General features: G+C 51.4%; 1 protein-coding gene across 4 annotated transcripts in view; it reads right to left on the bottom strand.

Annotated features, from left to right (window-relative positions):
* RNF130 (ring finger protein 130) overlaps nucleotides 1-22,192 on the bottom strand; it is a 106,267-nt gene that overhangs the window by 32,308 nt on the left and 51,767 nt on the right. For 2 of the 4 annotated variants that reach the window (XM_045828909.1, XM_045828899.1), the window contains exons 4-8: nucleotides 13,975-14,046; nucleotides 12,255-12,337; nucleotides 5,596-5,692; nucleotides 3,466-3,670; nucleotides 257-350 (exon numbers count right to left, since the gene is read on the bottom strand). In XM_045828909.1, the coding sequence (XP_045684865.1) occupies nucleotides 257-350; nucleotides 3,466-3,670; nucleotides 5,596-5,692; nucleotides 12,255-12,337; nucleotides 13,975-14,046 (551 nt within the window). The remainder of the gene's footprint in view (nucleotides 1-256; nucleotides 351-3,465; nucleotides 3,671-5,595; nucleotides 5,693-12,254; nucleotides 12,338-13,974; nucleotides 14,047-22,192) is intronic. The other 2 variants (XM_045828919.1, XM_045828929.1) reach the window with 1 other exon arrangement.

Here is a 22,192-nt window from a genome sequence, read left to right as displayed (position 1 = left end):
CGGCACTGGCGCTTCCCTCTCAGGTGCGGCTAAGGAAAGCCCTGGATCTGTTCTTGGGTGAGCCACTGCTGCTGAGCGAGGTGGACTCTCAATCTGAGTTACTGCTTGTGAAATAAGTTATTTTGCTAGGTATTATCTCATCGGAATTAGTATGAGACTGGTGAAAGCCAATTCTCACCATCTTCACAAAAGGTACTCTACTTATTTTCTGGGGATCGTCTGGCACATGCAATCCGAAAAACAATTGGTTACTTACTCATTAGCATTCAAGCTAGCTGTGGCTCTGATGATCATGTAGCAGAGTGTGAGAGCACTGAGGAGGCCAAAACTGGCAATAATAAACCACTCTTCTGTTGACAAAGGAAAGGGAGGAAGTCACTCTGGGGAGAAGGCGTAAATCAAACCGACGTCAACATTTCCCTCAAGAGCAACGATGCAGACGTCAGCGGAGGTGGGAGCCCAGAGTGGCCCAAGGCAGTGAAGCAGCAGCAGGTTTGCCAGAGAGCTCCCAGCTGGAGAAGGTTAGTGGGAGGGGTGGTGGAAGCTGCCAGGGAGATAGGAGAGCCCGGCCCCGACCTTTCTTCCTGGTCACGTCCTGAGGTCTGCGAGGCGTGTGGCTGCCGAAAACCGTGCACTGAGAATATGTATACAGAATTGCACGTGGGCACCACATTTTTTCTACTTGTTAACTGAAGTGACAGTACAGTAGACTAGCCATGCATATAACCTTTCCTTTCTCATTTTGTCATTCCTGTGCATGTCATTCATTCTCAGACAATGGCTTAGAAGTACGGAGCAGTGGCTCCCAAAGGTCCTGGGGGCACCCCAAGCAGCCCACAGGCTGGCCTTCCAAGGCACTCACGTCTACCTTCTTCTCTCTTGTGCACAGGCCACTTACAGTCTTTATTCAAACATCACGTGGCCTTGGTGTCTCCCGGAAAGGCCTTCCCTTCTCAGTGCACAGCTGGAAGTGGTGCTGGGTGTTTGGGTTCTGTCGCACCCTGGCCAGAAGGGCGGGTGACCCACAAGATACCTGCCTGGCAAAGAGCCAAGAACCTTGGGCACACAGAACTCTAAGGATTTTTACCTCGTCTTGCTCCAGATCCAGGAAATCAGTTTATATTTTCTTTTAACTTTTCAAAGTCTGGTGTGTAAGTAACACCCTAAAAATATTTACTGAGAGTCTTGAAAATAACCTAAGAACCAATTTGACCTCCTGAAAGTCTGGACCCTAGCCATTTCCCAGAGCACACTGAGTGGGGCTGGCTTAACACAGTGTCCCACAGCAGAGCCCTGCGTGCCTGCAGCCTGGCAGAGAGGACAGCGCGGCGCTGGCCGTGCCGCCCTTTCCGCGCAGAGGCTGCATGTGCCGGGGCGCTTCCTATCCTGGTTTCCACGGGCCCTACAACTACGCAGAACAGTGTGCGCCTAGGAATTTTTCTAGAAAAAGGGGATTCTACTTTTCCTGGGTTTTAAAGGTGGTGGTCTTTAATTCCCTGTCCCCCTTGGTTTGTTTTATTAAAAGATGTAGCCAAGTTGTTCTTTTTAAATAACAGTGCAGCCTCTGCTCCTCAAACTACAAACTTCTCATTCGTACAGTGATTTCACAAGGTTTTTCTTTCAAGTCAAAATAAACATTTAAGAGCCCATACAAAATCCACCACTTCACCCACATACACGCTGAGTTAGGAAAAATGTGTACTGGCATTTAAAAAAAATTGAGAGATGACTGGTCATCGATATCAAAGAGCTTAATACCACAGCGTTCTTAACTGGTTTTCCTTAGAGACTTTTGTGCACGATAAGCAGACTCACTTTCAGACCCTCAATTATGTCTGTGCTTTTGAATTCTGAATGTACCATTCACGCGTGTGAGGAGTTTCGATAAAATCTAGTCATTGAAAGCAGTAAACACCATCACAACCATACTGAATGGGTGCAGGGCCCTTCGGCCCGGTCCACATGGCGGGGCCTCGGCACCTGGTCCCTGCCACGCATGTGTGCGCCTGCGCAGCACGGCCGGGTGTGCAGGGGGATTGGGCTGAGTGTGCTGGGGCAGCCAGCACGACAGCGCTTGGGGGAGGAGACAGGCAGCTTCGGGGTAACTCAGTCACATGGCTTTACTTATCAACATGCACATATTTTGCTAAGAGGGATTGGTTTGATAAATGAAGTGATTTTTTAATCATCAAAATAGATTTTAAAAGGACATTCGCACATAAAATATAGTGGAGTCAGAACTTAATATTGTAGTAGGTGCTCAATAAATGTTGATCAATGAAGGGCCTATATAACTCATTAATAAACAAACCTCTTCCATCTCCTTTATTACTACTAGAACAACTACAAAAAAATCTCAACGCCAAAGCAGGAAAATATGAAATGTGGTGAAAACAAATTATTGGGCAATGGTCAGAAATGAGTCAAACCACATCGAAGACCAGTTTCACGTATTTCAGAACTGAGCGGAGTCTCCTTGAGTTCAGACCAATGGCAGACCGCAACCTGGGCTGTGACGTCCTAACAGTGTGTGGCTGGTGAGAAGCGTGTGCACACTCAAAGACAGACCGTACGAGGCTCACTGTGAGAGGGGAGGCCTGTGTAAACAGCTTCCCCGCAGCTGGACTCACTGAGCGGAGTCCGGGGAGCTTTAGGGCTTGAGGCTGCAGGCAAGCGACAGCGCGGCTGGGGAAGGCGGCGCAGAATGCAGTGAGGTGAGTGCGGAGCTGTTAGACGGGAGTGACGCAGACAGAGTGGAGCTGAGGCAGACAGCGGCTGGTCACGGGAGACAGTGCACATGGCCCCACGCATGCCGCCAGCCACTTGCACGCATGAAGGCCTGACCGCCCAAATCCTCTCCCCACCAGCGGCTCAGCGATGGCGGCAGTCAGCGCCAGCCCTCGAGCTTCGGCAGATTTCCCCTTGGTGTCTCTCCCCGGTGTACAGCTGCACCATGGAGGTCAGTGCCCGAACACCCACCTTCATGAACAGAGTGAAATGAAGTGGGCGGCCCCTGGCCCCCTCGTTCTCCCTAACGTGGTCAATTCTTAGGCTGGCGGGGCTGCCTGTAGCCCAGGGGGCAGCGGGCCTGGTGCTCACAGCTACCCCCTCTCCCCCCAGGGGCTGCTGCCCTTCTTCATGGCCCAGCGGGACCCTCCCAAAGGCCTGTCTGCATCATACTCATTTTAAAATGTGTCTGCAGACAGCACCCGGGACAGACCTCTGAACACGTCACTGCTGCTCATCACACACACACACACACACACACACACACACACACACACACGCTCCTTACTGTGCAGCTGGCCTCGCTGTCCCCCACCCACGGCTGTTTTAACAGAAGGACCCATCACTTTCTTGGGTGCAGACCCAGTCACTGCCTCAACCTTCCCCTGGAACTGTCCCCCCACACCCCCGCCGCTGCAGTGCAGCACGTAGTCCACTCGCCGGCACAGGCCCACTCACTTGTTACTGCAATGTTGATCTCCCCTGTTCTGGGCGTGAGCTCCCCGTCCTGAGGAAGAGGCGAGGTCCCCGAAGCTCGAAGGGGCTCGAGGCCCAGGGAGGCATCGCTGGCCAGGTCGCCAAGGGCCGGCCGCCGGTGAGCCGCCTGGGCGCGGGCGAGCCGCTCCATGTCGAATGTAGCGCCCTCGGTGCACGGCACGCTGGGCTGCAAAATCGGTCCAGGTGGACAGTAGTTGTGAGAACGACATTTCTAAAGACTGACACTGTGTTGAAAGGACTTCGAGTTCTTTCCAATGTGATTCTCAATCATTTCTTCCTCCCTCCACCCTTCCCACTCCTACCCAAGAGTTTTTCTTTAAAAGAAACAAGCAATTTCCTACAAAGGAAAACCAAAATTGATCATAACGGGGAAAATGGACACTCTGCCTCTCTCAAGCAATGACGGCCTGGGGGCAAGGCCCCCAGGGCAGGACGGGGCATTGGTGTGCAGCTGACCAAGTCCAGTGGGGGAACTTTGGCTCGACGCTCCAGGCCGGCGGCGACATGCAGTGCTCCAACACCCCATTTGCTTCTCTGTGACGCCCCACTTCTTTGGCTGCCGTTTTTAAAGATCTTCCCCTTTAAACACAAGTCAGACTCCAAGGCAAGAGCCGATAATGCTGCACTGACTTCCGAACTGTGAGAAAGCTGTTTCAAAGCCTACACATCTGCCCCTGAAGGAGGGGCACAGAGCTGCTTGGGCCAAGGCAGACCCCTGGCAAGTGGACGTGGAGTCTGCCGACTGCGCAACCCGGTTGTCCGGTTTCCCTGGCAACCCACACTCTCACCCTGCAGCAGACAGCACACTAGAAGCAGAACTGGGGCCACTGGCAGGGAGAGACTTCCACACAGAGAAGTGACAGCTGGCCAGAGCCACTCGAGTGGCTCTGAGTGATGGCATTACACTCTGGACGGACCTGCAGCCCAGTGAGAGCCCATGGCGGTGGGGTGAGGGGGGTGGGGGGCGGGCGCATAACGACACCCCAGTCAGGCTGACTCTGTTTTGCATGTGTAAGGACCCATGGGTGGTCAGAATACATTCTGGAAAGACTTTCACTAACAGTGGAATGAGAAACTATCAGCAGCTCAAAAGACAGGATTTGAAAAACAAAACCACCAGGAAGGCTGGAGGCAACCAAAGAGGCTAAGTTAGCCTTTTCCAAGCATCTACCACAGGCCAGACATCGAGGCAGCAGCTCTGTACTAAACCCTCCAATGGGGTGCCTTTTTCCCCCAAGGGACACTTGGCTGTGTCTGGAGACATTTGTATTATGTGACTGGTAGTTAGGCTCATGGCATTTAGCCAAGGCTGGGACGTGGCCGAGCAGTGTGGCGCCGAGGTGCTGGGGTGCAGAGACCCTGCAGCGTTGCTGCGCCAGCGGCTTGGCCCCCAGAGACGGAGGGTAAATGGGACAGGGGCCACACCCAGACTGTCCCCTGGGAGCAAAAGTGAGAGGTCCACCTTGTGGTCAAACTGAACTTTCTGCTCCACAAAGGAGATAATTCATTCACTTTTTTTGGGACCAGAAAGTTGCTGTCTTTTTTGTCTAAGAAGCAAAAATCCTGGATATATACTTCTCTTAAGGAGGGAACTGTAATGGCAGGAAGTGTCCGAGGTCCTCACTTGGCCGGCGCTAACACACCAGGGCCACAGGTCCCTGTGCCCAACTAACACCAGGGCCCAGGTCCACCCGGGGCTGGCACTGCCCACCCTCACTGCTTGCCACTGCTCCAGGCCCAGGAGGGTGAGGGCAGATTCTAGAGAAAGAAACGTAAGCAGTGACATGTTTTATGTTATGCGGAAGGCAGGAGTCCAAAGACTATATTCTACTCCGTGTGTTTAAAGGTACTGGAATGCAGGAGAATCATGTCCGTGTCTCCACCACTCTCCAGCAACAGCCACCGCCCAGAGGCCCCGCTGGTGGCTGGCACAGCCCCTCTCCCCCGGAGCTCCCTGAGGTGGCTCGGACTAGCCAGGCCACGCAGCAAAGCAAGCACGGCTTTCCCCAAGCCGTGACCATCCACTTGGGCTGTCATGTCACACTCAGAAAAGATGCTACGCAAAGAGCAGGAATGAAATGGGCAACGTACCACAATTCCCAGGGCCTTTAAGATGTTGAGTTTGCACATGGGGCAGGTGCAGTGTTCACTGAGCCAGGGGTCCACGCAGGATTTGTGGAACACGTGCCTGTGAAAAAGGACAGCTGTGTCAGAAACGCCACACCACACCATGGCAAGGTCGAAATGCCAAACCACCACATCAACAAAGAGCCGACAGAAAACCTGCTGAACCCGGGCCTGTGTGCCCGTGAGAATGCACAGTGAGACGTGAGAAGTGGCGTTCGGCTGTTGGGGCTTTTTATGCCACCAAATTCCAAAAACCATGTGAGAAAACTTAGGAAATTTGTTAAGAAGGAAGACAATGAATTACACCTTAGAAATCAGTTGTGGTTTCTATAATGGCTAAAGAAAGAAAGTGGAATTTTAAAAATATATTAAATAAGAGTAAAATGAAGACTTTTCTATACAATTATTGCTTTCATGGAACTTAAAATGTCATTTAAAACATTACTTCAAAAGACCTATAAGCAGCCCTGGCTGGCGTAGCTCAGTGGATTGAGCGTGGGCTGTGAACCAAAGTGTCGTAGGTTCGATTCCCAGTCAGGGTACATGCCTGGGTTGCAGGCCATGACCCCCGGCAACCGCACACTGATGTTTCTCTCTCTCTCTCTCTCCCTCCCTTCCCTCTCTAAAAATAAATAAATAAAATCTTAAGAAAAAAAAAAAAAAGAACTATAAGCACCCTGGCTAAAGTGTTGCCCTGTAACCAAAGGGTTGCAGGTTCGATCCCTGCTCCAGGCCAGTATCTCTTGCATTGAAGTTTCTCTTTCTCCCTTCCTCTCCTTCTAAAAGTAATGAAAAGATGTCCTTGGGTGAGGATAAAAAAAAAAGAAAACAAAACAAAAAACCTGTAAGCAACCTATGCTAAGTGTCTGTGTAAGTTACAGGGAAGTTGGGACTATCGTTAAGGATGAACCGTATTTCAGCCATTTTTGGCTGAAATGTTACAGGGAGAGAGAGGTGATTCTCTCTCACTCAGGTGAGTGAGTGAATGATCAGTCACGGAGGGCTGCTACGCTGGAGCAGGAGTGAGCCCTCTGGGAGGACACAGTGTGCGTGGTCAGCTCCGGGGGCTGGGGTCCTCACTGCATGGGAAGGGACAAGCCCACGCCAGGGGCCGTGGCAACAACTAGAATCGTGTTTTGGAATCGGAAGAAATTTTGAGAAAGATACCATATTGAACCATGGTATGTCTTTAAAACTTCGATTTATACGTAGTTTACAAAGTTAAATACAGCTGTTGAAAAATGCAATTTCGATTTTAAAAAGTTAAGAGGTGTAGAAACTGTTCCACTGGGATTTGGAAGAAACATTTGTGCTGACCACTTCAGCCAGAACAATACACACCCATCCCCCTATTGCCCACTCGGTGCCCCCGCATCCATGTCTTTGGGGTCAGAACAAAGATCTTGAAGACTGATGTCATCAATCCAGCCTGCAACCTGCACTGAGCCAGAGGATGCACTGAACCAGGGCCCAGCCACCCCTGAAAGCTTTTATTTAAACCTGAAGGTTGTTACTGAAGAGGCAGACGTCCCGAGCGGCAGCTGTAACCTAACCAAACATGCGTCCAGGACGCACCACAGGTCCGCTCTCATTGCCTGTGTCCTGGACAATGGCTCTGTGCTGCAGGGTGCCACTGAGCGGTGCCCAGAGCTCGGCTACCCCTGTGGCTGCCAACGGTGCCTGACTGGCTGCCGTCTAACAAAGACAAGAACTAGGCTTTCAAGTCTCTCCGGGATGCAGGCCCCTTTAGGTCTGACAGACATGCCAGGCCCTCCCCCACCAGGACACATCTGTTTGGTATCTGGCATAGGTTTTGGGAGGCCCACAGAGACTGGGGGTATGCTCAGGGTTGGTGGGGCTGGGAGTCCAAGAAGGCTCTCGAGGCCAGTTTTATGCTGATAGGTGACAGAAGACACGGGGACACGTGACCTAGAAGGGCCACTGGGTCCAGGGGTGGCTGGGCAGTTGGCTTGAGGCAGGTGTGTGGGTGGAGACACCAGAGAATGGTGCCAAGTAGTGGCCTGGGGCCAGCCCCGCCCCCTCTACAGGCCTCTGAACTTCCCCCGCTGTGTCCCACCTCTCTGGCCTGTTTTTGGTTATTCAGGAAGAACAAAACAGCACACCCCCATGTTTAGTTTCTAAAGCTGCCGGAGTTGAGCGCTCCTTGCTCATCTCTTCCTTTAAACCTCAGTTATAGGTTTTTCCTGTATTGGGACGGTTCCTGGTAGGTTTGTGGAACAGGAAGTGCTCAGCCCCTGCTGTGGGCGCCCAGTGAAGGGCACAGAGACGGACTGGTTCTCAGGGAGCCTCCCTTTCTTAGACGACTCGCAATTTGAAAGAAGTATTTTCTTAAAAAGCCCACACCATTTCCTTTTGACTGTCCACCCACAGCTTTCCCAGCCCCAATCCCTAGCCCAGCCAGCCAGCCAGCCAGCCACCCTCCCTCCCCACCACCCTCGCCCCGACGACCTCAGCAGTCTGATCCCTCCGCGCATCCCTCTCCAGGTTGCTAGCTGATGGGAATGTTGGAGACTAGCTGCCCTGCTCTTGTTTCTTTTCTCCGTCAGCCACTCCCTCTGCCCTCTCACTTCCGCTTCCAGCTCCTCACTGAGCTCTGCAGGTCTCTGCTTTCCCGCAGGCGAAGCCATGAACCATCCGCCCTGGACTGGCACCCTTTCCGATTCCCAGCTGCTACCGCTGAGAGCTGGGGTGAGGGGTGGCGGCGGTGGCCAGTGAAACCTGCACACACAGGACCCCCAAACAGTGCTGAGGATGCGCGTGGAGGGCGCTGTGAAACCCGCACACACGGGACCCTCAGAACAGCACCGAGGACGTGCGTGGACTGCGCTGTTACGCGCAGGTCCAGGCGTGGAGTAGCTGCAGTGCCTCACATGTTCCATAAACCCCACAGGTGGGTGTGCCAGGCACCAGAGTGACCTACTGTGGCTTCAGGAGCCCCCCACCGAGAGCAGCACCCGGGCCAGTTAGACCTTGCAGAAGCCCCCGCCCACTGTTACAAAAGACTCGATACAAATAATAAAGCAATACAAGTGCACACGAAAGCAGGCGAGGGCCCTACGCATTTAGGCTGAATGGTGGGCTGGAATGAAAAGCAGGGCCAAGTCCAGGACAGTGAAACAGGAAAACGACAAGCAGGTCTGAGCTTCAACAGTCCTTTATTCCTGCGAGACACACTTTGGGATATAGAGTGTGCAAGGCATGGCACATGGAAAGAGCGAAACCAGTCGTGCTGGGATGCAGCGCCCCATCCCCCCCACGCCCTGCACGCCGTGCTGCTACGCATGGAGCAGCACTGGGGCCGGGATGGAGTCTACAGTGAAGGGGAGTTATTGTCACAGCTTTGCAGCCTCTTGGTGCTGTGCAAGAACCTGGCAAATATAAAAGGATCCAAGATTATTCAAAGTCAGAGACAAGTGCTCTTTCCCCTGGCTGGGAGTGGTGGCAGCAGACACCTGCAGAGGCAGGCCTGCCCTCGGAGGTGGGGGTACCACAGTGACAGGTCAGCCACAGCCAGGTGACTGACCCATTTTAGCTCCTCATGTGGCATCTTAGATGTGTATGTGTCCATGGTGCAGCACTCTGCTTATGAAGAGTATCTTCATCCACTAAAAAACGTGGCTGACTGACCTTTCAATAAACGAGGTCTAAATAAGGTCACAGCTTTTCCATTTCAAAGACATGGTGGCTAACACCCAAAGGAGAACTGACTGTAACTGAGAGCCACAGGTGGGGGCCCCAGTGCACCACCAGCTACCATCTGTTCACAGCACACCAACTGGATGGGCAACGGAAAGCAAAGGTCATGCATCAGAGGCCAACAAGGTCAGTTCAGGCTCCAGGCAGGGCTTGTTAAAACCAGGACAGACAGACTGACACAAAAGCCCCTGGGCCTTTCTTCTGCCCACACTTAGGAAAAGAGGGACAGTGAATGCAGCTCCCTTCCCAAGGCTAGCTGTGCAGGGAGAAGCTGCAGAGCGGTGCTTGGAGCTGGGTCTCGGAGCCAGGACACTGGTGAGGGAAGGCCTGGGCCCTGCTGAGTAACAGAAGGAGCAGAACTGGAGGGAGCAGTCGACCGAGTAGGAGCAGGCCCAGGGACAGAGGGCCGCCTGTGGAGACCTGGTATAGGTAGGCCAGGCAGGTGGTGGGGGGCTCAGGAAGCAGTTTCAGCTGACTGACAGCCACTGTTTTCTCTCTGAGGTTGAGAGGGGAAGTGTAGGAGGATGGGAAGAAAGGGATGAGTGAAGAAGGAGTTTAAGGAAAACAAGTACACCCCGACACACTGCTGTGAGGACCAGAGAGGCAGCGGGGGCGAGAGGGGGACTTTGCGGCGTCTGGGGCTGGAGCAGCCAGAGCTGCAGGGCAGCTCGAGCAGAGGGCAGCAGCAGCAGAGTCACAGGTCTCCTCGGTGTCAGAGACCTGCAGACCCAAGAGCAAGGGCAGAGTGCCTAGGCTGAGGGAACGAGGAATTCGCAGCACAAGGCAAGAGTGAAAGTGAAGGGACTTGAGAGGAACTTCCTGGCAGCAAGGCTGGGAGAAGACCTGGAGCAGAGACGTGTGTGAGTGGGGGCCATGCTCTCGGTGGCTGGTGGCTCTCCACTGCAGGCACCTAGAGTCCGTCCAGCTGTAGGCGGGGCCGGAGCCAGAGACCCTGCTAAGTACCCTGAAGTGCACAAAACGGCCCAACCCCCAGCCCATAAAGAATGATCTGGTCCCAAATGTTGACAGTGCCAAGGCTGAGACCCTGTTCTGGTCAAAAGTTACCAGCTTGGGTCCCATGGAATGCTGCTTGATGCACAGAGTTCATTTTCACTCCACCCAGGGCCACGCTGCTGTCGACATTTCAATGAGAAGGGGTTGCGATATACTTTAGAGAGAGCTACAACTTATGGAGGCTTAGGACGTAAATGTAGCAAACATCTACCTGCTTCAAAACGAAAGCAGAAGGTGGACACAGGCAGTGTAGGGGTGAGAGGAGCCAGAACTATGGGTGTACAGATATGCTGTAGGTTTGCAAAAATTGTAATTCTCATACTCAGAAGTGAACTACAGCCATAGGTTGAGGTGCCTCCTTGGGTGGCAGGGGGCCACAGGAAAGACTGAGACCACCAGGGCTCTAGACCCCCAGGGAGGGCATGGCCCTGCCTCGTCAGGACCTCCCAGGATATAACTGCACATACCTGCCATGCTTCTGAACGCCCCACAGCAAGTCTGGCACACAGGCGGGGTTGAAAGCATGGGGCTACGTTAAGGAAAAAGACAACCACCAATGGGACTCTGGAAGAGCCGATGCTCAGTGGGTGGAGAGAATGGGGAGCAAGCCCCCAACGTATCCCAGTTCTGGCGGAGGCCCCTGAGGAAGACGCTCAGGTCAGCGAGCGTCTGACCAGGAGCAGTTCCCACAGCCTTTCCTAGGCCCCCGGTGGCTCTGATACCCTGGAACCCTGGACTGAAACAGGAAGACAGTATCTGGAAAGACCTGGCTTTTCCCTGGTCGTTCCGGAGTCAAAACAATCTGTGCAGGTAAAAACAGATTTTTAAAAAGCAGGTGAGAGTCGGCCACACTTTCCGACGTGTGCGCCGACCTCTTCTGGATCCGCAGGTGCATCTCCCTTTGCCTCCTGTTTCGGCCTGTGAGGGGCCACATGGCAGAAAACCAGTAACTGCCTCATTAAACGTTCTATCATGGCTCCCATTTAGTCTCACAGGTCTACCTTTACGTATAAACTAGTTATCCTTAGGTTCCATTTTTTTTTAAGCAGGTTTTCCTAGGCTAAAAACAGATCACTCTAATAAAATCATACCAGTAGGGCAGAAGTGTCAAACTCATTTTCACCAGGGGGCCACATCAGCTTCCTGGTTGCCTTCAAAGGGCCGAATGTAACCTTAGGACTGTGTAAAGGCAACTACTCCTTAGCAGTTAAGTGAGAGCTTGGCGCTGCCACCGGGGAAAAATGAGGTGCCGGGCCAGATAAAACCAGGTGGAGGGCTGGATTCCCCCTGTGGGCCTTGTGTTTGCCGCCTGTGCAGGAGGCTCACGGAGACAGTGCTGCTACTTGTTTCACTCGAGTGCATCCTGCATGATGAGAGGGTCGCAGCTGTGGGGACGGACGTGTTGTGAGCTCAGGGACAGGGGAGAGGAAACACCTTTGATTTCAGGTTTCTTGACAGGTGCTTTCCACGCAGCATCCAGCCACACTCCTGTTCCATGTAACCCATGTTCAGAAAAGGACCACCCCAGTGCCCAAGTTTGGGCACCCTGCCCACGTGTGCACTGCCGAGGCTCAAAAGGCTTGGGTACGAGTTCTGATTTGAGGAAGGGAGGAACGGGGGCTAGTTTCCAAACCCGCTGAAGTCACAGAGTTAAAATTTCGACCTTACTGCTCTCTAGACTAGGGAAGTAGCTGGAGGTTGTGCCCCGAGTTTCTTATAACTCTAGGACCAGAGGAAAGCTGTGCAGCCAGTTACGGCCAGGGCCTGGCCCACCACTCTCTGCAGCCCCTCAGGGGCAGCGTGCAGGCAGGCAGGCCCAGGCCCCGCCCCGAGAGGGAGGCACACTGACCACTCTGGCCATGCTCTCTTTTAAGCAAAGAAAGTCACCGTACTTGCAGGGGAGGATCCGGACCACGTCATTCTGCTTGTAGCTCTCTATGCAGACGGCGCAGTGGTCGAAGTCCGGGTCTGTTTCCTGAAAGGCAAAGCACAGAAACTGGAGTCACGCACTACGGCCCAAAGTGCATCAGTGCAGGAGAAATGACCCCAGTAAAAACCTTCCTATGGCCAAATGAATTCTTACAATGTGAAAGGTTATGAAAAAATTTAATGCATCCACCTGCTTAACTGTATTATATCTAAACCAATCAATTTTGTCTTGGAAGTATTTTGTAACAATTAATACTAATTCTGTTTGTGAAACATCTTAGAGGGCAGAATTCTAATTTTTTTCAGGATTCAAACCACCTGTGACCCTGGACAGGGCTCACATCTGGTCCCCACTCCTGCTGTGTCTCTTTCTGGCCTGTAGGTGTCGCTGTGCACCCCCTTACCTGGCACTCTCCAGGAGCCCCCAGAAGAGGGCTCCCTGGAGACCCACCCCAAGGACAGTCACAGATCTGGGGTACAGAACCTTGGGCTCAACTAGATGCTGGACCTTATCAGGAGTCAGGAAGGTCCAACCAGGTGTTCAGTCACCCAGAGTAACCATGCCCTTCTGTCTCTGGTGTGGGGAGGAGTGTCCCTGCGTTCCTGTCAAATGGAGCATCTCCAGGAACCCGAGCCAGGACAGGTGACACCGTCTGTTATACTACCTCCTGGAAGGGCCAGGGGAGCCACACGGAGAGGGGGTGTGGGCTTCAATAAAGAACAGCTGTGTTCTGCTGGCCTGGGGACAAAGCAGGGTGAAGGCAACTGGGCTGCAAGAGGCCCCTGCGGCGGGGCCGACTGCCCTGCCTCGCCCCCCTTCCCCCCCCCCCCGCCTATCTCCTGCTGGTGTGTGCCCTGCTTTCTTCCCTGAGCGGTGTCAGTGGGAATGGGTGTGGCGGGGTCCAGGCTGTGAGAATAAAATGAGCTGAGTCAATCACATGGTAAAGCTGAGGTGAGAGGTCATCTGAACTGACCCGAGCTCTCTGGGGAAGCAGCAGAGCTGGGTGAGGGCGGAGGACGGTTTTGGTGTCATGCGTCCAGAGCGGGGATTTTTTCACTCAAGGTAACCCTGATGGTCTCACTTTAAGCTGCTGTCCTGTTCTCCCAGGGCAGAAGCAGGGCTCTGGCATAACCTGGGGTCCGAATGCGGAGCTGCGTGAGCAGCCTCAGCCACAGCCACTGTCACCGCCTCTCCGGCCTGGCCCTGACATGCCGTGCCCTCCTTGCCAGCTGTCAGGCCCACAGAGAAAGCCCCTGCTAACCAGCGCTCCATTTAAGGGGTGAAGGAAAGAGACACAAAGGAGACGTGGCCAAGTCTCAGAAAGCAGACAGGATGACGCACACTCCTAGCCACTTCGTGTTCTTCCCCAAAGCACGCTCAATTTCGGCAGAAGGAAATTCTGGGACCGCCACGGCTGGCGTGACTGCATGTCACCCGGGGAGCTAATCATGGCCAGGGCATGGGAAGTCCAGCACCGGCCGAGGCCTCCAAATGGCTGGCACACCAGGCACACGATTTCAAAGAGAAGCCAGTTTAAAGCAAAGCATTAGAATATACCTGGAGAAAATTATACCCTAAGAAATGAGACGCAAACGGCCAGGGAATAAATATTCTCTCCCACCAGCTCAAACTCGTAACTGCCGTCTTCCTTGAGCAGTGTCGCAGGTGCCTCGTCACTGTACCTTGTCGCCCTTCTTCACCGTTCTGGTCGTCAGCTTGCTGATGGCTTTCTTGGCTGCATCTCCCAGACGACGCTATAAACAGCATAAAGAAAAACAGACATTAAGTGCAAGATCTCTGAACACTGTTTATTTCAAAGTGATTAGCGGATAGAGGCCCTCATACCCTACAGCACACCCCAGGTCGCAGCATGTGAGAGCAACCGCAGTCCTCCCACAGAGCCAGTGCTGGGGGTGTGTCACGAAAAAGGGGACACAGTCCAAAGACCAGGTGGCACAGTTGCCACTGCGTTTTATATCAATAAGCATGGGAAATACTGCAGTGTTGTCAGAACCTACTTCCGGTACATGTCAGAGCCCCCCTCACTGTGCTAACGGTTTCCCCACTCTGCTCTGTAGACGCCACTGTCTCAGCTCCTTCTCAGTGAAGGGCCATCTCTGACGCTCCCTGAAACAGCTCACTGCACCGCCCTCGGCACAGACGCGGTTCGGAGTGCTGCTTTGGCCTCTGCCACTGCCACACTCTGTGGTCTCAAAAAGGGACACACACCTTCCAGGGTGGAGGCACCAAGGGGAGGAGTCCGAGAATCTCTAGGGCTGCATTTGTCAGACACTGCCAGACGCTCCTAATACTGCCAGACACCAAGAACCCAAGATGAAAGGACAGCAGCCCTGAGCTGGCCCAGTGGGCGTGGCAGCACAAGGGAGCGAGGTCAGGGGGCTCTGTGGGGTGATGCCCTTGCCAAGGCTTGGACAACAGAGCAGGAAAGCATCAGGTAGGAAAAAACGTGGGGGTCGAGAGGGGGTCTCCAGACGAAGACAGTGCAGTGAAAGCACACAGGTGCGAAGTGCAGGTATATGAAGGCAATTCCAGTTCAGTATGAACTGGATGAGTAGGGTGAGCATCATTTTATTGTTCCGATTGAAACGCTCTGAGAGCCAGAGGGCCCTATTAATAGTTACACGGGGACAACAGGTGCAGAGAAGCACACGGGACAGGTGGCCACTGGACAGAGAACCAGGCTCTAAACTGTGGGGGCTAAAAGGGGAAACGCCTTGGATTCTACCCTGAGGATAAAAAAAGTAATAAAAACACAACAATTTTAGAGGAAATTAAAAATATACAAAGATAATTTATCGAACCTCTTTGCATCCATCACCCAGTTTCAATTATCCATATTTTACGTGTATTTTTCATCTATTCTCTCTCTGTATCGTTCCAGGAGATTTCAAAGCACATCGCAAACCTGTAAAACTAACTGCACCCACAGTCTTCACTATGTCTACAGACGTGGGCTTTCACTCGGTGCCACTGTCTTATCGCACAAAACAGTGAGATAATCTGACCCAACAGTTAATCAATCTGACCCAATACTCAGACTCTCGAGCCTCTTTTGATCTCTAAGTGCCCACTCGATCATTTGCACATACGCGCACACACATGCGAGCACACACATAGAAGGCCTCCAGATGATTTACGCGCATCTCTTCGTAAACACCAGCCTTGCAGAGGCAGAACGGGCGTGCAGTGAACCGCGCACATGCTGTGCATCACCTTGCTTTAGCGGGACCCGGGGAAACCGTCCGCATGATCAGGTGGCATGCCCACCAGCCCCCTAGCGCCTTTGAGCCTCTTCCCACTCCCTTCCCCCAACTCCCACTCCACGCCCTACAACTGACTTTCTAGTGTTACCAGTTTAACATAAATGGGATATTTACATTTATTTATGTAAATGAAATGTACTACTTTGCTGAGCATTTCTTTCACTCAGTGTAACTATCTGGAGTTGAATCCATGTTGTTGAACGCACCCACAGTTCCCTTCTCTCTCATGCTGTTCAGTGCCCCACTGCAAACACAAAGCAGTGGAGAGATAAACACTGCAGTTTATCTCTCCACTGCTGAGGGGGCTCAGCACTGTTATCCAGATTCCGGTTCCAATGGGTGCAGCTAAACACAGCGTCCGTTTCTTGCATGAGTCTTCATGAGGACACACGCTTCCTTTTCTCGGGGTGAACACCTGCAAGGCAGGGAGGGTCGGTGAATATGGTCGACTGAGTCTGGTTTCTGAGACCCTGCCAAATGTTTCCCGAGTGAGGGAACATTCTGCATTCCCACCAGCAGCGCAGGGCCACATGGGTCCCCGAGTTCTCTCCGCATTCAGCATCAGTGCTGTGGGTCTCCCTGCGGCTTTAATCTGCCTTGGGTGCCAGCCGCCACCTGAATGCTTCCTCTGGGGAAGTCTGTCCAGAACTTTTTTAAGTACCATTTGCATTTTTTAAGTGAATTACTTTTATTCAGTGACACTGGCCCTTTGTAATATGTGGTAATATCTTTTTTCAGGTTGGTCATTCAATTATCTTTTGATTTTCCTTTAAAAACAGTCACTTTTCTCATTTTACTGAATTCTGAGCCACGATTCAAAGCTTTCCAAATTTCCCATCGTAAAGGCAACTGTAGCCCTTGTTTTGTTCTAATATTTTCAGCTTTACTGTCTCTAGTTAGACCTCTGATTCATTTGAAATTTCTCCTGGTGTGCAACGTGAGGGATGAAACACTATCCTTCTCAGTCCCACGACAACTCATCACAGGGTCTGTGCTCCCCGCTCACGTGAAACGATGCTCTTGATCACATGTGGCGCCGCTTCCACATGCAGTTGTGCTTGTTTGGGGTTTTGCACTTTGTTCTGTTGCTCTGTTTATTCATGGGCTAACTTTTAACACTCTTTCAAATAAGGGCTTTCTATGCACCGTAAAACGTGGTGTGGCCAGCCACCCATCACTGCTCCTTTTTCAGGTTTTCTGTAGCTATTCTTAATTACTTACTCTTCCACATGAATTGTATAATTACCTTACCCCCCTCCCATAGGTGAAGGTAGTTTTATTGGGATCAAATTATAAATAAACTTAAGGAAAACTGACATCTTTATTTTATTGAATATTTACATTCAGTTGGAACGAGGTGTTTCTTTCCCATTTAGTGCGTTCCGAGTCTTTCCAGAGCGCCCTGCAGTTCTCCCCACACGGAGTTTGCAGTTTTTGTTAAGCTGACACTGAGATGGATCCACCCACCACCCAGTTGAGTGAATGGCGCCTTCTACTCCCATGAAATCTCCTGATCATTTCTGCATGTTAACTTTACATCCTGTTCTTTTACTAAATCTTTTTCCTGTGTGTAGTAGTTATTTAGTGGATTCTTTTGAGATTTGCAGATAGACACTCAGGTCAATGGAAAACAGAGAGACTTTTCCAAGTCCTGTCCATCTTCCTGCTTCCTCCACCTGCTCGGGCCACCAACTCCAGCAGGGCAGTGGGCAGCAGACTGGCACACGGGCAGCTCTCTCTGCTTTGTCATACGTAGCTGGAACATCTACATATTTGTCCATTAAGTAAGATGCTGGCTTTCGGGCTGAGCATAGGTGTGCATGGGTGTGCTCACATGGTGCCGAGGGCCTCCAGGGCTGAGCTACCCCACCACCTTCTGCACCTGATGCTCCTCAGTGGTGAAGGCCTAGGCCTCTTTCTCACTCGTTCACAAATTAAGAGTCTGTGGTGCCATTTCTGTTTCACCTGCTGTCCTCGGATCTGTCTGCTCGGGCTCTCCCTCAAAGTGCCTGCTCTTTTCTGGGTTCTGGCTCTGAGCACCAGCGGGACGACCCCTCTCCTTCCCCGGCTTCCTTCCTTAGAGCCACAGTGCTGGTCATTCGGGTGCTGGCAGTCCAGTCTGACTGCTCCCTCCCGGGCGTTCCTGGGTATGCCGGGCTGCTTGGTATCCCTGAAGGTCGTCTGTGGGTTTTCTTCTTGCTGTGCTGCAAGCTCATTTAAAAAAAAAAAAGACATTTGGGAAGATTAAGAAGCAAATACCTACTGCTACCCTCTTGTCCAGATCAGAATTCTACCCAAGAGTTTTAAACACAAGAGATCCAAAATGAGATCTGAATTTTGGAGATAAAGGGCCTGAGTTAGGCAAGCACAGTGGGGAGAGGAGTGGACAGAATCATGGGAGATTCAGGAGGCAAAACTGGCAGAACCTAGTTAGTGATGACTGACTGACTGACGTGGGGGCACGAGGACAGAGGGGACTCACAGAGAGCTGTCCTGGTTCTCCAGCTAGGTGGCATCACGCAGGCCAGGGAATATGAGGAAGAGGAGTGCAGGTGCTGGGGGAGGAGGCGGTCGGCCTTTAGCAAGCCAACATCGATGTAGGAAGAGCCCGTGCATTAAAGATCACCCACAAATACCAGGACATATCACCCCCTCAACTTCCAAACTTTCCAAATCTGTGGCAAAATGAAAAGTGTATTTTCTCTGTGTTTGCTATTAATGTCAATTATCTTCATTCTAATATTTGTCTTTGGACTTGAGTTCTGTGTTACCACCTTCTGGATCACCCCTTGGGTTTTCAATCCCTCCACATTTCCCACCACTCTGACAGGTACATCTCTGCTATGATTCTGGTCTCTCACTTGAATCTGTCTAAAAGCCACTGTCCCCCTCACCCCCCCACACCGCTTGGCTGTGACACTGTTAGTGTCCTGCTGACTCTCAAACATCTAAGATAAAGCACAATTTGTGAACATTTTTTAGTAAGGTTCCTGACCTTCACCTGCCCATCACACCACCAATCACTGTTTTTCAAGTGGGCAAATGTCTTACATCTGTCCAGGTGCTTGGTAATATGAAATGAAGACGACATGTACAGTTAACTAGGATGTATTCAGTGCATACTATGTGCTACTTCCTGCTCTAGGCCCTCCACATGTACTGACTCATGTGATCCTCACCATCATTTTAAGAGAAAGGAGCTACATTATGCCCGTTTCATAGAAGAGGAGATTGAGACACAGATTAAGTCACCTGCCCAGACTGAAAGGTGGTAAGTAGGTCCTAGCCAGACTTCCAGAGTCAGACTGCAGGTGGAGGTATCTTGGGGATCTGCAGTTTCAAAAAATGTGCCCCTCAGAAGAAGGAAGAGTAGGAAGGGGAAGAGCAAGAGAAGAGGCAGGAAGAGGAAAAGGAGGTGATGGTGGAGGAGGGGGAAGAGGAACGGAGCCCCTACCTGATTCTTTTGCCTAAGTCTGAGACTCCCTGAGTATGAACAACCAACCCTCACGTCCACAGCATTTCCACTCATTCTTTTCCAGCACTTCTGACTGTGTCCCATTCATTTGGTAGGAAAACTACTCAAGTTTCCACCTCACCAAACACAGGGTGTTATAATGGGACAAAACCACAGAGATGCATCAGTTTACAAAGGAGGAAATTCACACGTGTAGAGAGTGGAAGTGACCTGTCTCAAGTTAGTAAAAGGGCTTACACTCAGGGCCCTGGCTGGATAGCTTAGCTGGTTAGAGCATCACCCTGATATGCTAAGGTTGTGGGTTCAATCCCCAGTCAGGGTACATGCAAGAATCAACCCGTAAATGCATACGTAAGAGGAATGAATTGATGTTTCTCTTTCTCTAAAGAAAAAAAAAGTCAAAGTTGTTTTTTTTTTTTTAAGCACTGGGACCAGAACTTGAGGTCTCCTGACTTTCTGGTCCAGTTCCTTTTCCATCATAAATGCTTAAAGACTTCCCATATTACAAAACACAAAGGGATGCTAATCATCAGGGGCAGGCTGTCTTACTTCACTTGGGTAAAGACACCAGTAATACCAATGGGAACACTATTCAACATTGGGACATAGAGTGTCAAAACTGTCACATCGGTAGAAAATGATTTAAAACAGTTCACACTGCGTAATCTAAGAGGAGTAATGTGTTCAGAGCCAGAGGGTTCATAATACACTGAAAGAAGGTCACTTCCATGAAACTCTCGGGTCCCTCTTTTAAGTCATCAGAACCCTCCCACAGAAACAGAGTGAGGTCTGTGTCCACATACAGTTTCTCCTTTTAAACGGCGGTAGATACGGGCGCCGTGAGGGTAGTTCTTCCCTGATGCTGACTGCCTTCCAGTCTGTCCCCACTTCCACTCACTGTTGTCACCACCGCCATGCCTCTCAGTCCCGACAAGCACCCAGGCTTTTCCAGGGTAAACGTCTGACTGTGCCCCTGACACCCCCCACCCCAGCTTTTCATACAATGCTGCTTTTACTCCATGGCTCTTCAGGACTTCCTTCTTTAAGAGCTCCTCCCCCTAAGCCTCTCCCATCAAAAAAATTCTTGTGTCACTCCACTGATACTTTGGTGGTGCCTCACTCTTCCAGAACGAAGGCTGAGTTCTTCAGCGTGCGATCCCAGCCCTTCGTCTTCCAGGGTCGCCACAGCAGTCCCAGGTCCGTTCACGGCATCACGGCCTGCCAGCTCCCCTGTCGCTCCTCTCACCTCTCCACAGCTCCGAGCTGAACGACCCCTGTGCCCGACTCTCCTCCCAGTCTCTCTCTGATGAAGTCTTATTTACCCTTTAAACTTCAGCTCAAAGGTCGTACCCCCTCCGTGAAGTTCCCTGACTTGCCCAGAGTGATGTCGCTCTGCACGCCCCCAGTAATGCTTATACCAGGCAGCATTCTGACAACACCTGCCTGCCTTCCCAACAGAACACGAGCCCATCCTGTAACTCACTGAAGCCCTGACTGAGTGAGAGTGGCAAGCTCGGCACTCGGTGGAACCCCCGAGTGTGGGAATGAATGTCTTAGAAACACTCTGCTCTCAAGAGCATATTTAGTGCTGGAAAAGAAAATCTTTTACTCTTCATCTGTAACATTTAAAAGGCATGTATTCTCTGAAGACAGGAAGCAGTATTTATTTATGTCAATTGATCGTAGCAGCAGGACAGGAAACGAAAAGATCGTATTTGCAGTATATTAAAAAAGTGGTAAAATAATCCATTCCTGGCTTAAACACCTATTTTCCTTTTTCAGTTCTTCTGGAGTCATTAATCCCTAATAAACATAAAATTCAATCCACCCTCCAACAGTAAACGCCAGAAGCAGCCCATTCCCTTTGACCAGACCATCTTTTCCAAGGGAACCACTTGACAGCATGCAGAGCACCACCCCCCATCTGGCAGGGAACCTTCGAGGCATGTCTTTCAAAGACTAACGGTATAACTGCAGAATGCCGGCCGTCCTCTTCCCCCGCTCACAGGACACAGTGTTCTCCAATTCACTACCTTGTTTCCTATAAGCCTATTTTGTTTCAGTAACCTTGAGATATTTACTGATTCTAAAACTACTGTATACACATTTTGGCAGGGAGCATTACAAAGTTTTCACTGTGCGTTTTTACAGGGAATTTTCATTGGAGGACAGTCTAAACTCGGAAGTCCAGTACGGTGTGGAATTTTTTTTTAATCTACCCTATTCTTAAAATGTTACTGTTCTTTTTGCGAATCAGACTTTACTACCCTGGAGTTAAAGGTATAATATTAGCCATGTAACTCTGAAACAGTTTACATTTCTCAGGAGAACCTCAGGCACCTTTCAATACAAACACACCAAACCACCGTCCCCTTGGGTGCCATAACCATCACCGGACTTACTGGCAGGTGACATTTAAGTTTACCATGAGCCATCATCTGGGCTATGTGTGCCTAAAACTGTATTTAGGTGGGTTCTGGAAGTTTTTGGGAAGAGTACCAAGCAGGTCCCCAGCAGCACACGGAGAAGCCGAAGCACGGGCTTCTACTTCCTACGTGGACTGGTGCTGACCACGCAGGCCGCACCGCGCTCCGCGGCGCTCCACGGAGCACGCTCTCGCTTGTGGCCGCAAGAGGGAGGTGTAGGGAAGCAAGTGAGTCTTTCCTCACACTCAGCTTTTCCTCAGCTTTTCCTTTGCTAATGGTTTTGGCTTCTCTTTTAAAATTGCCCAAGGTTTCAACTACTTGAGTTGCTGCCACCTTCTTATTAAACTTTAATAAACTAAGCTTTTTAAACCACATAAAAATTTCATCAAGCATTTGTCAACCTTAGGAAAAACAGAAGGAGGAAAAAAGGTCAGAACACCACTTTCCACTCCAGTGGCGTCTGGAGAAGGTGCTTTGGAAGCTCAGGCTGGGACACACGCTCCCCTCTGCAGCTGCAGCAGATGGCGCTGCGCCACCCCACGCACCAGGCCCTACTCGGTGCTGACTGAAGCGATACCACCCAAGAGCAGGCTCTGGGGACCACAGTCCGCTTCTTTCGAAAAGTCCTTGAGATGCTGCACTCACTCCACCATTACAAGGCACAGGCGGCACACACAAGGCCCGTGGGCCGAATCTGGCCCTCCACCTTGTTTTA

Source organism: Phyllostomus hastatus, unplaced genomic scaffold, assembly GCF_019186645.2.
Source record: "Phyllostomus hastatus isolate PE091 unplaced genomic scaffold, TTU_PhHast_1.1 phas_contig_150, whole genome shotgun sequence".
NCBI lineage: Eukaryota > Metazoa > Chordata > Mammalia > Chiroptera > Phyllostomidae > Phyllostomus > Phyllostomus hastatus.
Note: the sequence above shows the minus strand (reverse complement) of the source record. Positions and strands in the feature narration are given on the sequence as shown.